The sequence below is a fragment of the Pseudorca crassidens genome, chromosome 11 (genome assembly GCF_039906515.1).
Source record: "Pseudorca crassidens isolate mPseCra1 chromosome 11, mPseCra1.hap1, whole genome shotgun sequence".
NCBI lineage: Eukaryota > Metazoa > Chordata > Mammalia > Artiodactyla > Delphinidae > Pseudorca > Pseudorca crassidens.
This window is the reverse complement of record NC_090306.1, coordinates 6,674,839-6,691,491: the sequence shown is the minus strand read 5'-3', so window position 1 is coordinate 6,691,491 and position 16,653 is coordinate 6,674,839. Positions and strand designations below refer to the sequence as shown.

Genomic DNA, 16,653 nt, shown 5'->3' with positions numbered 1-16,653 from the left:
GACTCCTGCCTGCTGCCCTTTCTCTGCACGATGGGGGATGGCATTCCTGTTGCCTATTTCCAGTGTGTGGTGTGCGTGTGTGTGTGTGTGTGTGTGTGTGTGTGTGTGTGTGTGTGAGACAGAGACAGTGAGAGAGGAAGGTGGGCCTACAAGCAAGAGCAGTAATTTGGGGCATGTGTGGCTGCGGGGGCACAAGGGCTTCAAAGTCTTCTCCAGGCACCCACACTCCTGCTGACACTGACCCCATCACGACACGACCCCCCAGCTGTCATGCAGGGAGGGGTTGGCAACCATGGGCTGGCCTCTGGAGTGTCAACACTGACGGTGAAAAGGACGGACAGGAGGGACTTCCCTGGTGGTCCAGTGGTAAAGCCTCTGTGCTTCCACTGCAGGAGGCATGGGATCGATCCCTGGTCAGGGAAGTTCTGCATGCCTCACGCTTCAACCAAAAACAAAAGGGGAGGGACAGGAAACGTTACACCTATAAGACACAGTCAGCGCTCGGTGGTTCTGACCCTGGAGAGTGTCTGGAAAATGAATGCAGAACGGCGCATTTCAGAAGAAACCCCCGCGTGGTCCCAGAGACAGATGATCCAGGAAGGCTGGGAGCTGGGCAGATGCTAAGAGATGGACTCTGTGCTGCTGATACGTGTGTACTCAAGAGAGGGACAGAGGGCCCTGCAAGCTCGCCCTCTTCCCCACCCGAAAGCTGGGGCTTGAACTTGAATGGAGACCCCAGCTCCCGAGTCTCAGCTACAGTGTAGGGGCTCCAAGGGCAAACACTCGGCTTTGGCTCCCCTTCATGGGAAGCTGTGGTCCCTGAGGCCAGGGGTGCGTAAGGACTAGAGGGGACGGTAAGGTGGGAGGGTGGTGAGCACCCTGAAATTTAACACCGTAAATTAAAAGCTCTCTCTCACACCCCATCAGTGCTGAGGCTCCGGATGTCTGAAGGCTTTGCCCGTTGAGCCATTACTCTGAGCCTCTGAGCAACTCCGGGTAGAACAGGCAGGGCTGCCCCCCATGTGTTATTGCCACAGACATGGAAACGTGACCTTGGCATCTGTGGGGGCCCCTCCAGGAGAGGCTGCTGCAGGCACCTGCTGGGCCACCGTTGTCCTCTGTGCACTGGCCCCCGGGCCAGAGGGCCATCAGGGCATCGCCATTCTCCCCTCCTACCAATACGTCTTTTCTCTATTTTTTTTTTTTTTTTGCGGTACGCGGGCCTCTTACTGTTGTGGCCTCTCCCGTTGCAGAGCACAGGCTCCGGACGCGCAGACTCAGCGGCCACGGCTCACGGGCCCAGCTGCTCCGCAGCATGTGGGATCCTCCCGGACTAGGGCACGAACCCGTGTCCCCTGCATCGGCAGGTGGACTCTCAACCACTGCGCCACCAGGGAAGCCCCCGTCTTTTCTATTATAATCAGTCTGAGAGCTACACACGTCACCTCATTCATCATTTATGGAGCCCCTACTGCACGCCAGGCCCTGTGTGAGTTCTGAGAATACAGCGAATCTGGTGGTGGAGACAGACGTGCACCATGACGTAGTAAGGAGGGCTGTGATGGAGGCGTGAACAAGAGGTGCCAGGGCACAGAAGACTTCCTGGAAGAGGCAACGCTGGAACGAGGTCTTCAGTGATAAGGAGAAGATTGCTAGGCACACGGGGGGAAGGGCCATGCTAGACAGAGGGAACGGGACATGCGAAGACAGAGGCGGGAAGGAGTAGGACAAGTTTGGTGAAGGACTAGTGGTTTGTGTGACTAACACCCAGGTGTGCAGGGGTGGTGGCAGAGAGGGGCAGGGAGGGGGTTTGAGGGGCCTCTCAAGGTGTCGGGACTTGACACTGGCAATGATATGGAAGGTTCTAGAAGGAGAGCTACACTTTATAAAAGTCACTCGGACCCAGAGGCGGGTGGAGTGGAGCAAAACACGGGAGGCAAGGAGAAGAGGTAGCAGGCAGCAGGGAAGCTCCTGCAATAGACCAGGCAGGCATCGAAGACAGTATGATCAAGGCAGTGGCAGCAGTAGGGGAAGAGAAAGAAAAGACACATGTGAGAGATTTTAAGGGGTAAAAATGAGAAGGTTTAGTCATCATTTGGACATGAGGTTAAGGGAGAGGGAGAAATCCAGACTGGCTCCCAGGTTTCTGTTTAGGTAACTGGGAGAAAGGTGAAAGGGACAGGTAACAGAAGAGAGCAGAACCCGGGACAAGGTTGCGTTTAGGCACAGGATGTCCTAGGGGAACTGCCAATAGTAGTTGGGTGGGAGGTCTGGGTGGGAGATTAAGTATGGACATCAATACATGGCTAGTGGCTGAAGCCAGGGGGAAGAATGGGCGCCTGGCAGAAGTAAGACCAGGCACAGGTGGTGCACGCAGCGGGCCAGTAAGCTCCACTTCCACCCCACTGTGTCCATGAGAACCGCAGAGAAGTAGGGGAAACATTCCTGATACTCAAACACCCCATCCCACAGAAAGGAATTAAGACCTGGATCTCTAGTCTTTCCTGGGGCCGGGACAGCACAGGAAGGATGCTCCCCTACAGCACACTCTTCTGAAATAACCCCATCTGGTTCCCGCCCCTTACAGCCTGGGGGACATGTCTCAGAGCCCGTTCTCTCTTATTACAAACAGCAGGGTTGGGCTTCCCTGGTGGCGCAGTGGTTAAGAAACCACCTGCCAATGCAGGGGACACGGGTTCGAGCCCTGGTCCGGGAAGATCCCACATGCTGCGGAGCAACTAGGCCCATGCGCCACAACTACTGAAGCCCGCGCGCCTAGAGCCCGTGCTCCGCAACAAGAGAAGCCACCGCAATGAGAAGCCCGTGCACCGCAATGAAGAGTAGCCCCCGCTCGCCGCAACTAGAGAAAGCCCGCGCACAGCAACGAAGACCCAACGCAGCCATAAATAAATAAATAAATTTATAAAAAAACAAATAGCAGGGCTGCCTGCACTCTCTCCCTAGACTCCGCGGGCAGGGCGCCCCAGCACCCCAGGCTGAAAATTCCAAGAGATGGGGAGCTGCCCCAGCCCCCCAGGCGGAAACTTCCAAGAGATGGGGAGGGGTTGACAATGTCCCCCACAAAGATCCAGAGTCTGCGGCATTCCCTCAGTTGTCTATACTCTTCCCACAGGTGCTGAGGGAAGGAGACAGTGGGAAACAACCAGCCCTGCCCCTTACTTCAGCTCAGAGGCCGAAGGGGCCCGAGACCCCAGAGCTGCCACCCGCACAGCGCCCACCGGGGATCAGCCAGGCCAGAGGCAGCTCACCGAGCTTTTTTCTGGTTGTTTTATTTGAAAACCCTAGGGTGTGTCCCCTTCCTCAGCACACCCATCCCTACCCTAACCCCAAGACGTGACGATGCCACACGCACACGAGGCTGTGAGCTGCACACGGAACACAGGGGCTGCGCTCACGACGACATGAAAAAATATACATTATATATAATACACCCGGGGCCCCTACAAGCCAGCCACAGCCGGGTCCTGTAGGAAGGGCAGGGGCCGTAGGACCTCAGGCAAGGAGAGGAGGGAAGGGGGCCAGGAGGAGAAGCAGGGATCCCCAGAAGGAAATGGAGAGAGGCGGGCTCATAAGAGAAGCAGGGAAGGCCCGGCTGGGGGTCTGGTGGGGGTCTCCGTGGACAGGAGAGTAGGCAAGGACAGGGTACAGGGTTTCCTTCAGTCTGCCCTACAACCCATACAGCGCGTGGCCGGCATGGGGAGAGACAGACAGGGGTGAGCGAAGGGGCCGGCTGCCTGCCAGTCTCCCACCCCGGGGGTGGGGGGGGGCGGGGGGGAGGAGCCCAGAGGCTCGTAGGGGGGTGGGCTAGGGGAGAGGGGGAGGGGGTGGGCTCCGGTAGGGCCACGGGGTTCTGAGATTAAAGGATGACTCTTCCAAGAGCTGCTCCCTCTGGGTCTCTCTTCTCTCAGCGTGTCCTCCTCTCTCTTCGGGGGGGTGTCTGTCTCACCAGGGCGGAATCCTCTCTCTGTCTGGGGAGGGGTGGAGGCCTTAGTAGCGGTGAGGGGGGGTCTCGATGATGCGTCTCTCGTCGCTGCTGGGCGAGTCGGCTGCCTCGGAGTCGCTGCTGTCCTCGTCCTCCTGCTGGCTGCCCGCAGCGCCCGCCATGGAGGTCTGCCGGCCCTGGTAGGACTGTGGACGGCAGGGAGAGGGGGAGCTCAGCGGGAGTCCGCATGCTGGCAGTGCGCCCCAGCTGCGCCCCGACGCTGCCGACACGCCCCGCCCCCCCGCCCCCGCGCACCTCCATGGGGTTCACGATAATGGTGAGAGCTGAGTCATCCCAGAAGAGGTCGGGATCCTTGGGGTCACTGGAGCCCCCCGGGGGCCCGCCGGCCCCCGAGACACGGCGGTGCAGCGAGTGGATGCGCACGAGGCCCAGGACGACCATGAGCACCAGGAAGCCCACGCACACCACGATGATGAGGGTCGCAGCACTCGGGACCACTGCGGGGAGAGCCAGGCGCACCTGAGCACACTCCGCTCAGGGGCGGAGTCGGGGGCCTGGGCAGAGGGAGTCCCCGAGCAGAAGGCAGGGTCCATGATGGCCCAGAAGAGGGGTCTGCCCTGCAGAAGCTGGAGGAAAAGTAGAGCTCCCCCCGGGGAAGGGCGGAGACGGGGAGGGACAGAGAGCCTGAGGGAGGGAGATCTGCAGAGGAGGCAAGGGCAGGGGGAAGAGAAGGGCTCCCAGCCCAACGCTGTCCTGAGCAGCCCTGTTCTCAGCGCACAGAGGGCAAGGCCTGGGCCCTGCCGGGTCCTTCTGCCTGTGCCTTCCCCAGGGACCACGTAGTCCAGGAGGGAGGTCCCCAGAGCCCAGCGGGGAAAGGAGAGAGGCGGCCACACAGGCTTGACAGTGCAAGAGGAGAGAATGTTCTTTCTCCTGCATCGTAATAGGAGGAGCAAGCTCCAAGCGTGGCCTGGCACCCAAGCTGGGCACAGGTCCAGGGCACAGAGAGCAGCCCCTTCACGCGCCCACCTGGACAGAGCTCACCCCTGCTCAGTAACACCTCCCATCTCCTTGCGGGCTCGAGCCTCCTGGACACCTGGGGCCTCTGCTCCCCTTGGGGTACACCCACCTCCCCCTCGGCCCTGTCAAGCCTCTGGGCCCGCAGCCTCACTTTGAAGCCCGGGCTCAGGGGGCCGTGGACTCTGAAGGGCAGTGAGACGCAGAAGGGCGCGTGGACCCTCACTCGGACCTTAGAGCTGATGGCAGCAAAGCAGACATGCAGGCGCAGGTACGCGCCCAGGAAGAGCGTGTGGGCACCCAGCTGGACCGGGCTCACCGTGCCCCACACCTGCACCGGGCCTCTGCCGGCCTGCACGGCTGCCCACACCAGCCACCTGGAGACCTGCTCGCACGGCAGCATCAAAGGGACGCGCCTGAGGGTCTCCACCAAGGCACAGGAGAGCCACACGTGCAGTGCCACCCAGCTCCCCGCCAGCTGGGCAGACCAGGAGAACCCCTGCAGGAAGGTGTAAACGCCACAGACCTGGGCCCTGAGGGCCACAGAGCCAACAGCCGTGAGCACAGCCTTGCCCACCTCCTGTACACACACACACATGCACACACGCACACGAATTTACCCACAGCCTCTAAGACTCACATGCTGAAAGACAGAGCAGAGCGCAGGGAGCTCCCCACCCCTGCGGCACACCCATCCTCCGGCAGCACACACACGCTGCCACGCGCTCCAGAGCCACCCAGGTGTGGGAGCACCCCCACCTGAGTAGCCATACTACCCTCACCCCTCCCTGAGGCCGCCCTGACGGCGCTCTGCCAGGTCGGTCCCCAGCCTGACCTGACCCATAGCCCACCTGGGGCCAACGAGAGCTGACTCTGCTGAGCAGGCCAGGTGGGCTCCCGGGCACTGGCTCCGGGGAGAGACAGGCCTGGCTGAATGAGAATTTCTCAACTGTCTGGGGCTGGGGAAAGAGACGGGGGAGGCAGAGTTGCCCTTTCTGCTCCTCTGTAGGCAACAGCCCCTCCCACGTCTTCGTGTCAGTGGGCAAGATCCGAGGCAGTGACCCCACCAGCAGAATGCCCCTGTGGCTAAGCCCGGGCTCTAGAAGGAGCAGAAACCCCTCCTCAGAGTGGAGGCCATAGCAGGTGAACTCGCTCTAGGGGCACAGTGATGACGAGCCAAAGCTTCTGTTTTGTGTCTTAATCAAATGCATTTGCTCCTCTGAGCCCCTGGCCTGGTGAAGGAAGTGACAAGTTGACTGCCTGGAATAAGAAATGACCACAAGAAAGACAAAAGGCAGACCCTCTATCTGCAGGCAGACAAGTATGGTTAGTTTCTAATCAGCCAGGAGGCCAGGGAGATGGGAGGATTTTTAAATTAGTTACAGACAAAAATCAAGAGTTTAGGAAGTACCGTCAACCTTTCTTTCTACATTAGACCCAAGCAGTTGATTCTGGCCTTGAATGACCTCCAAGGACAACACCAAGGGGTGTTTCAGTTTTAGCCAGTGGCCCGTGTGAAACTCCTGGTTCCGTGTGACTGTGAGACAGGGTTGAAGCCCTGTCCACAGCCCCACGTGGAGCCCCCTTTCTGAAGAGCCTAGAGAGAAACGTCCTTCTGCTCTGGGTCCCCGGGCTTCTCCTGAAGCACTGGTTGGTCCCATCCTAGGACTTTCCTAACTGCTCAGCTTCCCTTCTGCTTCAGCTACAAGGAAGCTCAGAGTCCAAATTCTGGCCATTCTAGCAACGTCACAGCATCTCACAGCAGGTATTTTATGAACTGACTTATCCCTTGGCTTCATCGTCTTCTTTCCTCATTGTCCTTTCCTCCTCGCTTCCAATTTCATTTTCTATTTGTATCCTATCGCACTGCAGGTCTTTCCGCAAAGTCTCGGATACATGTAGGTAACAAACCAGGAAATGGTTCCAAACTTGGCTGCACGTTGGAATCACCTGCGGCTCTTTAAACACCCCTGATACCTGGCCCCCGACCCCAGACCTTCTGATTGAACTGGTCTGGGTATGGCCTAGGCACCAAGCGTTTTCACTGTTCCCCAGGCGATTGTGATGTGCACCAACATTTGGGAAGACTGGATAAATGTTGTCTTCATCGCTCATCTTACCCTTCTCAGACAGCCTCGTTCTCCCTAAACACAGCTCCCCCATACCACCCACCCACCCTCAGTTCTCAAACTCTCATTCTCCCTCACGTCCATCTACGCTTCTACCCGTCAAGGTCCAAGCTCAAGGTCTGAATGCACCACCGGACCTTCCCCGGCTGACTGTCCTGGTTCACGCTGATCTCTCTTTCCTCATGCACTTGGGAGCTTCAGAGAAATGAAGCCCCTGTCTCGTTGGAGGGAATTCTATCTCTTGCTCTTTTGCATGGTCAGAGTAATTTGAAATTGCAAAACCACAATCCTGTAACTCCACTCTTGGGGCTGGGAGGGAGGGGAAAGGGAGAGAACACCTTAAAGAGTCAGGAAGGGCACATAGAACAGGTTTGATGAAATGGATCTCCTGATAAGCTCAGGAGATGTCAATCACCAGGGCCCTCAGGTGAACTATGAACTCTGTGTCCTACTCAGGCCAAAATCAGGGGAAAAGGCAAAAGCAGGCTGCCGCTCTCAGGTGGGATCTCAGAGCAAGCAGAGAAAACAAGGGTGAGAGTCTTACCAAGCCCAGCAGCAACGCCAACCTGGACGCGCCTTGAGCCTAATCTGAGTGGCAGAACCCAGTATCCAGCCCCGAAGAGGCTGAGTGGGATGATTCCCAGTGAAAGAACTGGAAGAAGAGCTAGGGAGTTGTGGCCCCAAAAGTCTATTTAACAAAAACAGGTTTAGTTCACTCACACACCTCTAAAGCTTCCTAGAACCTTTGCAACTTGGTTACGCCTTATACTCCCTCCTCACACCTACTTCCATCTGCTTTGCTGTAGGAATCACAGGAAGAACACTTAAAAAGGCGTCTGCAGTTGTTTTCAGAAAGAGCAAGGATGAAGGGAGCCAGCCCCAGGGAAAGGGAAACACAAGAGACAGTGCAGTGGTGGCCACTGCCCAAGGAGAGGAAAACAGACTGAACTCTGGGGGTACCAGGGAGCTAGCCTCAGTCAAAGACATACTGGGAAGCCCTAAGGAGCTCCCCCAAATTAGGTGCAACTATAGAGTAACGAGACTTTTTTTTTTAAAGCATCAAACATAAATGGACAGGGTATAGAGGGTGATGGTTAGAGCACGGGCTCTGGAATCCTGCTGCCTGGATTCGAATCCTGGCTCCACCGTGTTTTAGCTGTGTGACCTTGGATAAGGTACTTAACCTCTCTGGGCCTCCATTTCTTTGCCTTTAGAGGGGATAATTCTAGTACCTATTCCATCTGTTGTCTGTAATGATTCACTGGGTTAATAGGTGTAAAGCCCACGGGCAGGGTGCCTGGCACACCGATGTGTTCATTATTCTTCCGATTACATGGTTGATGTGCGAGCTGTCCTTTCAGGGTAGGGTTCAGTGACCATGACCTCCCAAGAAAGCATTTTTGGAACTCTTTAGGGAATTGCCTTCAGAGCCTGAGATACGCCTTTTGACTTTTTAAAAAAGTGACAAATCTCTGAGAGTTGGTTTTATGTTTACAAACACAGAGCCAACTCTGACAAAAGTGGATGCTGAAGGCGGGTAATACTGAACTGGGCCAAAGGCAAGGTGTGTACCAAAAGGAACAAAAATAAATGCATCTCATAAATTGACTTTGAAAGCAATTCTCAAAAGGGATTCCAAAAATCACTTCCAGCAACATCAGAATCATTGCCGTTTTTAACAATGGGGGAGAAGATTCATTTTATAATATTAGGTGTAAATATTAGGTTACAAAATAGTTTGATCCCAAGTTTGTTAAAAGAAAAAAAAAAAACAGGCACAGACAAAAGTTGGCACATAATAATAACACCATATTAACAATGGCCAATTGTGGTGGAATTATGGCTGACTTTTCTCCTTTATACTTACAGTTTCCAGTTTTTCTATAATTAAGTAACTCTTAAATTGTGAATTAAAAACTGCATCACTAGTAAACAATCATGGCCAGGGAATGAGATTGCTTTGAAGGGCAGCGCTCCAGCTGGATGTAATACTTGGCGTGTTTGCATATTTTGTTTTAGAAACAGTCTTATGACTTTATAGTTAGCACATAATTACACATGCAATAGCACCAACTTTCTCCTTGAGGATAGGAACTGTGTCTATCCTATAAATTTTGTATTCTTAATTGTATTGTGGACAGTGCTAGTACACAGTAGGTGCTTAATACATACTCGGTAGCTTCCCTATTGAGGATCCCTAGGTCCAGGGCTAACTTGATACTGTTGGGGGAGGGCAGCAGGAACAACAAAGGCTAAACCCTCACTGACCATGATCCCAGGCATGAGTGCCCCTGTGATGACCCAAGGCTCGGACTCTCCACTAGGCAAAGTGAATCATCTGGGGGATAAAGGGATTGGATCACGGCCGTCAACTAAGTCAAGTTCCACAGGGAACAGAATCCATGGCTCCACCCCGTTCCTCCCCCCACCCCACCCCCACGGCCCAGTGGTGGAGGGGAGGACGCTCGTGCCCACCCACTCCCTCCACCCACCCGCCCGGCTGGACCCACGCAGCCTTACGTACTGGAGTTCCGGTGAGAGCTGGCCAGACTGTGTCCAGCCATCTCAGGTGGGGGCTGGTGACCTCGGTGCAGGAACTGCTGGGAGCTGAGCATGTGGCTGGGGTGAGTGACCCGGTTCACGCTGTGCAGCACGCTGACCTGGGGCGAGGGCAGGCTCAGTGGGCACGCTCGCTTCTCCCCGCCCCTCCTCCAGCCCCCGAGGGCCCAGCTCTCCCCCGCTGCCCCCCAGCTTCCCCACCGGGGCCAGGAGTCCCCTGGGCTGCAATTTCCATCCCCACGCACCAGCAGGTTCAGTCCACCCCACCCCGGCTCCTCGCCAGCGGGGTTGGCTGTGGAAGGAAGGGGACTCTGGGTACCTCCACGACGAATTCATTGCTGGAGTAACGCCCATTCATTTCTGAGCAGGAAAGCCGGAACTTCCTGGCATAGAGGGCAGCCCCGCGTCGCAGCCGGTAACGAGCCAGCCTCAGGATCTCTTCATACACAGTGATGCCCTCCACCCCTGGCGACCAGGAGGCAGCTCAGGGCAGGAGCCAGCGAAGAGGCCTGGAGTCTCTCTCCCAGACTCCCACCAGCTGCCACCCCTCAACAGGGGTGCGACCCGAGTTCTCAGATGGAGAGACGCTCCCCTGCATCCCCACCAGCTCCGACTGACTGGGATAGAGTAACCGAGGCTCCATTTCTGCCTCCGCCCTCCTCTGAGAGCTGGGAGGAGGGATGGAGAGAAGGAAATAGGAACACCCTGCAGGACAGAGGGAGGTGGCAGCAGGGGGGAAACGGAGAGAGGATAACACAGAAGTTCTCGGTGAGGCTCTGGAAGGGAACGGAAACAGGAAGGAACTGACCGCCTCATCTTCTATTCTCCCTGATGGAGCATCCTTCAGAGAGGATGAGGCTTCCCTGGGAAGCTACCAACAAATCATTACCACCAGACGGTAAGAGATGAGCACTTGACTTAAAGCTGTGCTGTGTCCATGAGATTAGTGAGACGCAAGACAGAGAAGAGGGTGAGTACCAAATGGCTAGAGGATTAGAAAGCTACTCAGAGGACTTCCCTGGTGGCACAGTGGTTAAGAATCCGCCTGCCAATGCCGGGGACACGCTTCGATCCCTGGTCCGGGAAGATGCCACATGCCACAGAGCAACTAAGCCTGTGTGCCACAACTACTGAGCCTGCGCTCTAGAGCCCGCGAGCCACAGCTACTGAGCCTGTGTGCCACAACTACCAAAGCCCACGTGCCTAGAGCCCATGCTCCACAACAAGAGAAGCCACCGCAGTGAGAAGCCTGCGCACCGCAACAAAGAGTAGCCCCCGCTCGCCACAACTAGAGAAAGCCCGTGCGCAGCAACGAAGACCCAATGCAGCCAAAAATAAATAAATAACTTTTTTAAAAAAAGAAAGCTATTCAGAGACTGAGCCAAAGAAGAGTGGAGACCAAAGTGGAGGTGAGCTGGGATGGAGAGAGAAGCTGGGAAAGAACCATCAGGAGCCCAAACCCCAGCCACCACCTCTAGGGACAATCCGAAAGCCAGAGGACATTCCAGGCAGGGAAGGTGCAAGGGGGCACTTGGCCACATCCCTGAGCCTGGAAGGAGGACCCTCTGAGTTTCCCAGAGACTTGACCATGGGGAGGGGCGCACCCAAGGAAAGAGGACAGGTTCTTGGGCCCCACTGACCGGCAATGGTGAGGTAGGCAGACGTGTTGGTGAGCTCCAAGCCTCGCTGCTGCAAAGACGCCACGTCCAAGAGCAGGCTTTCCCGCTCAGGATCCAGGTCATCCCCCACCAGAGAAATCTCACAGCCATCCAGGTTGTGCACGATCTCATCCGACATGCGTGTGTCTGTCACTGGACAGGAGGCAGTGAGGATGTGGGTCAGAGCTGAAGGGCCCACCTCATGGCCATGCTTCCTCCCCTTCCGGGGTCATCCCCTGAGAGCTGCCAGCATCATTGTCAACAACGTCACTACCCATCAACCTTCTGACACCCGGGGGTCTCCCGCTGGCTCTCGTTCCTAACAGTCAGTGGTTCTAGAAAAGTGAATGAGGGATGTTGTCGCTCTCATGGCCAGCCCCAGAGCTTCTCCTTCACTCTGGTTCCAGACACGGACCCCTTCTCTGGACACTATCACTCCTTGAGGTCACCCTTACCTGTGCCCTGCCAACTCTCGTCCTTTTTGGCCTCCACCTGGTGAGAAATGGAGCAAGTGATTTGAAGATCAGGGAACAAAGGGACCCCCTCGGGTCCCTCGAAGTCCACAGCTGGGAGGGCAAAATGAGCAGTGCCACTCAGCAGGATCTGAGGGGCATCAGGCTGGAGCACCACCACGTAGCCCTCCACGTCGGGGATGGAGACACAGGATTCTTCGCTGAAGCACCTATATGAGAAGAGGGAGAGAGGCAGCCTGTGACCCCATCATCCCCTCCCTTATAATCTATATTCTGACCACCACTCTGGGCCTCCACCTCTACAGAGAGCACCCCGTGTCAGGGAGGGAAAGGAGAAGAAAGGGGGATAGTGTCTCTGCACGACCATCACCCCCATAGCAAAGCTGGAGGGGGAGATACCCTTTCCAGGGAGGATACCACTGCAGGGAAGGGCCAGGGACAGAAGGTTAGGCAGCCCTGACCTATGGGGATGATGACATCACCAATGCCCTACCCCCAAGACCATGGAACATCTATCAAACAGTATTTTACAAACTGAACTTACAGAAATATATATACATACATAGTTCTTCACCCAAGATGTTAAAAAAAAAAAGTGTGTTTCAGTACAATATCTGGTAGATACGTGTCAAAAAATATTCAACAACAGGGCTTCCCTGGTGGCGCAGTGGTTGAGAGTCTGCCTGCCGATGCAGGGGACACGGGTTCGTGTCCTGGTCCGGGAAGATCCCACATGCCACGGAGCAGCTGGGCCCGTGAGCCATGGCCGCTGAGCCTGTGCATCCGGAGCCTGTGCTCCGCAATGAGAGAGGCCACAACAGTGAGAGGCCCGCGTACCGAAAAAAAAAGAAAAAAAAAAAGAAAAAATATTCAACAACAAAAGTGGGGTGGGGGTGGGGAGCATATCAAAGGATGCCCTCCAAACTATAATTCAAAAAGATACATACATCCCTGTGCTCAGAGCAGCATTATTCACAATAGCCAAGACATGGAAGCAACCTAACTGTCCATTGACGAATGGATAAAGGAGATGTGGTACATATATACGATGGAATATTACTCAGCCAGAAAAAGAACAAAATAATGCCATTTGCAGCAACATGGATGCAACTAGAGATTATCCTACTAAGTGAAATAAGTCAGAAAGAGAAAGACAAATATCCTATGATATCACTTATATGTGGACTCTAAAATACGACACGAACCTCTCTATGAAACAGAAACAGAATCATGGACGTAGAGCACAGACTGGTGGTTCCCAAGGGGGAGGGGGTTGGGGGAGGGATGGAGTGGGAGGCTGGGGTGAGCAGATGTAGGCTTTTATACATAGAATGGATAAACAACAAGGTCCTACTGTATAGCACAGGGAACTATATTCAATGTCCTATGATAAGTCATAATGGAAAAGAATATTTAAAAAGCACATATATGTATGTATAACTGAATCATGCTGTACAGCAGAAATTACAACAACACTGTGAACCAACTATACGTGAATTAAAAAAAAAAAAAAAAAAGGATGTCCTCCTGCTTGGAGTGTCTCCAATTCAGCCCCTCCAGTATCAGAGAAACACATTTCAGGACGTGAGCTAATCTGACCATCTTGGACCTGCATCCACCATCCCATGAAGCCTCGCTGATCCTGGTACCAGACAAACCCTCCCTAGAGGACTGAGCCGGCCCAAACCAACAACAGCACAGCTTCTCGGGGAACACGCTCCCAGGATTGCCTCCAGCCAATCAGTAATTCTCAGAGTGCTTTCTGCTTTGTGAAGCATTTTGTCCACATTCTTTCATTTAACCTTCCGTGGCTGCTGTTGCAATAGGGATAAGAAACCAAAGCTCTCGGGTCAAGCATCTTGGCCACATAAGAAATATGTGTCCCGGGCCAGGCTTGAACCCATTCTTCTCATTCCAAGTCCACGATTCTTCCACTAAACCACAGCCACCACGTGGGTTTGCATGAGTCGAATTTATTTGTAAACAAGTGCCCCCTTGGAAGTCCCTGGTGGTCCAGTGGGTAGGACGTGATGCTTTCACTGCCCCGGACCCAGGTTCAAACCCTGGTCAAGGAACTAAGATCCTGCAAGGTGCACGGCGCGGCCGAAAAAAAAAAGGAAGTGGCCCTTGAACAAGCAGTCTTCACAGGGGAGGTGGTAATTCCAGAGCAGGGCCTGTGGTCCACACACCCAGGCTAACAGAAATGATTTTGTTGAAAGGACTATCACACACACTACCGAGCAGGCCCAGCTTGACTACTGTAGCCAGAGGGAGAAGGTGTAACCTCAGCGGATTCCATGAACGCAGAGCCCCTGAAAATACCAGACCCACAGTCTGCTGAGCTCCTGTGCCAGAAGGAGCAGGACCTGAGACAGTCTGCACAGTCGTCCAGCGAGACCCGGATCAAAGCCTCCTGGAAAACAACCCCAGCTAACTCTGGAAGCACAGACTCCAACAGACACTCCCACTGTGATGGGTGATCCAAAGGGGACCCAAAAGGTACTAGGGGGCTGGTCCAGACCCGAAGGACACTAATGAACTGGTCAAGAGATTAGAAATGGCACGCAAACCTTAAAACAAGAGCCAACGTGGTCACCATCACACAAACCCACGAGAGTTCGGAGTGGGAGAGGTTGTTTCTGGCTAAGGATGGGAGTGGGGCATTTGGCAAGGGAGGGTAGGAATAATCAAGAGAAGTAGCAAGTGAGCTAGCCTTTGGAGGAGGGCAGAAAGTTGACCCTAGAGTGGAGGGTGAGGAATACACGAAGGGGAGTAGAGGAACGTGAGGCAGGAAACGCTGGGCCAGATGGTCATGGGCTTTGAGCGCAAGTTTTGTGCAGTGGGCAGGAGGGAACCATGGACGTCTTCTTCAGCAGGGAAGTGTGAGGGTGGACATTCTGATTTCAGATCACTAACCTAGCCTCTGGGTAGAAACTGAACTGAAGTTAGAATACTAGAGATAGTCCACTAGTTAGGAGGCTAGAGCAATAGGCCCGATGAGAGGTAATGAGAGCTGCTGGAGATGGAAAAAGAGGAGACAGATGCCAGACATGGGCGCAGAGCGGGATCTAGGTGACCTGGTAACCGATGGGGTGTGGAGGATAAAGACGGAGGAATCAAAGGCGATTCAGAAGCTGCAAGCCGGGGTAACTGCAAGGACAGAGACACCATTACAGAAGCAGAGAATTCAGGGGGAGGGGCTCGTTCAGGCATCGAAGTTCATTATTAAGCTTTAGCTCGTTTGTCTGAGGTGCTGGCAGAACTTCTAGATGGAACTTACAACAAGCAGGAAGAAATTCAAGAGCTACGGAAAGAGAACAAAGCTAGAGAAAAGGATGTGGTAGCCAGATGAGCTTTCCAAGAATCCAAGAGATTAAGAAACAACAACAACTTAGGGGAAACCTGCATTGACTGAATGGCTGCATAAATCTGGCTTTAAATGGACAGAGGTCCAAGCACTGAACACTGGAGGCTAGGGAAGCCACATGGACCAGGGCAAGGATGTGCATCACAGGAAGGAAGGCGCCGCTGGGTATCGGTCTCTCCTTGTTTCTCACACACACACACACACACACACACACACTCACACACACACACCTCTATATTTTCTCCTTCAACCTCAAGGAAGTGTTAGGGTAGCACTAACCACATGGTAGCCCTAAAATGGAGAAATGAGACTTCTCTCTTTCTTAACCTCATAAAGGAAAAAGGCCCCTTCCCTCTACTGAAGGAGCAACGTCAGGTTCCCAGTCCTTGGATAAGCCTCTTCCCTGGGCGGGAAAGAGGTTGGAGGAATTCAAATAAGACAGTCAACAGAGAGGGTGTCAACTCCCCCCTTGTGGGGTTGCCCCATGCAGAGCTCCACCATAAGCCAGAAGACAGAGCCCTCCCTCTGCCGTGACTCCTGAGCCTACGAAGGGGATGAAGCCATTCCTTGGTCCCTGAGGGATGAAGCCCTTCATATCTTCGTAGCTGGATGAGAGCCCTCTAACAGCTAGAGTTCTGACTAGAACACGGTGGGGCGCATCCTCAGCGCAGATCTGCACCCACGTGACCTCATCTGCCGTGGCCTTCAGCTCCCCACCAGGACCACACCGTGGACCAGCAGCCCAATTCCCCAAAGCCCTGCCCCTGCCTTCCAAAGCTCTGGGAGGCCTGACAGTCACGCCCAGTCACTGTCCAGGGCTCAGAGCCCTCTCCTCTCCAAACCCACCCATGCCAGGATAGGGACAAGTCAGAGATGTTTCTCTTCAGATAGCTTTTGGAGAAACTGAGGCATAGCAGGGGAGAAGGGAACACAGGAATCCTGACCCTTACATTATGTGATCCACCCACTGGATGGCAGTAGCTCCTAAAAACTGCCCCATCAACATAATACGGGGTGAAAATGCCTTCGTATAACAGTAGCCAGTGTTGACAGAACAGGTACTTCTCTGGGCATTTGATCTGGATGCTATCATTTACCCTCACAACACTTCCATGAGTTAGATTCTATTGTTATCCCTGCTCTATGGCATTTTCTCAGTGCTAAAAAGCTAGTAAGGGGCTTCCCTGGTGGCGGAGTGGTTAAGAATCCGCCTGCCAATGCCCGGGACACGGGTTCGAGCCCCGGTCTGGGAAGATCCCACATGCCGCAGAACAACTAAGCCCGTGTACCACAACTACTGAGCCCACGAGCTACAGCTACTGAGCCCGCGTGCCACAACTACTGAAGCCCACGCACCACAACTACTGAAGCCTGCACGCCTAGAGCCCGTGCTCCACAACAAGAGAAGCCACTGCAATGAGAAGGCCGCGCACACCAACGAAGACCCAATGCGGCCAAAAATAAATAAATAAATTTATTTTTAAAAAGC

At 54.4% G+C, this 16,653-nt stretch overlaps 2 protein-coding genes across 2 annotated transcripts in view; both read right to left on the bottom strand.

The window, feature by feature from the left end:
- Positions 1-2,059: 2,059 nt before the first annotated feature.
- CLSTN3 (calsyntenin 3) overlaps positions 2,060-16,653 on the bottom strand; it is a 28,426-nt gene continuing 13,832 nt past the window's right edge. The window contains exons 13-18 of the mRNA XM_067695613.1: positions 11,780-12,006; positions 11,307-11,477; positions 9,986-10,131; positions 9,632-9,767; positions 4,259-4,461; positions 2,060-4,149 (exon numbers count right to left, since the gene is read on the bottom strand). Of these exons, the coding sequence (XP_067551714.1) occupies positions 4,009-4,149; positions 4,259-4,461; positions 9,632-9,767; positions 9,986-10,131; positions 11,307-11,477; positions 11,780-12,006 (1,024 nt within the window). The 3' untranslated portion in view covers positions 2,060-4,008. The remainder of the gene's footprint in view (positions 4,150-4,258; positions 4,462-9,631; positions 9,768-9,985; positions 10,132-11,306; positions 11,478-11,779; positions 12,007-16,653) is intronic.
- On the bottom strand, positions 4,468-9,601 carry LOC137201581 (uncharacterized). The gene has a single exon (XM_067695617.1). The coding sequence runs from the start codon at positions 5,574-5,576 to the stop codon at positions 4,734-4,736; it is 843 nt and encodes a 280-aa protein (XP_067551718.1). The 5' UTR covers positions 5,577-9,601; the 3' UTR covers positions 4,468-4,733.

Bases quoted from the DNA above. Each gene is read 5' to 3' on its own strand.
- LOC137201581 (XM_067695617.1), bottom strand. From the start codon at position 5,576: ATGTGTGTGTGTGTACAGGAGGTGGGCAAGGCTGTGCTCACGGCTGTT.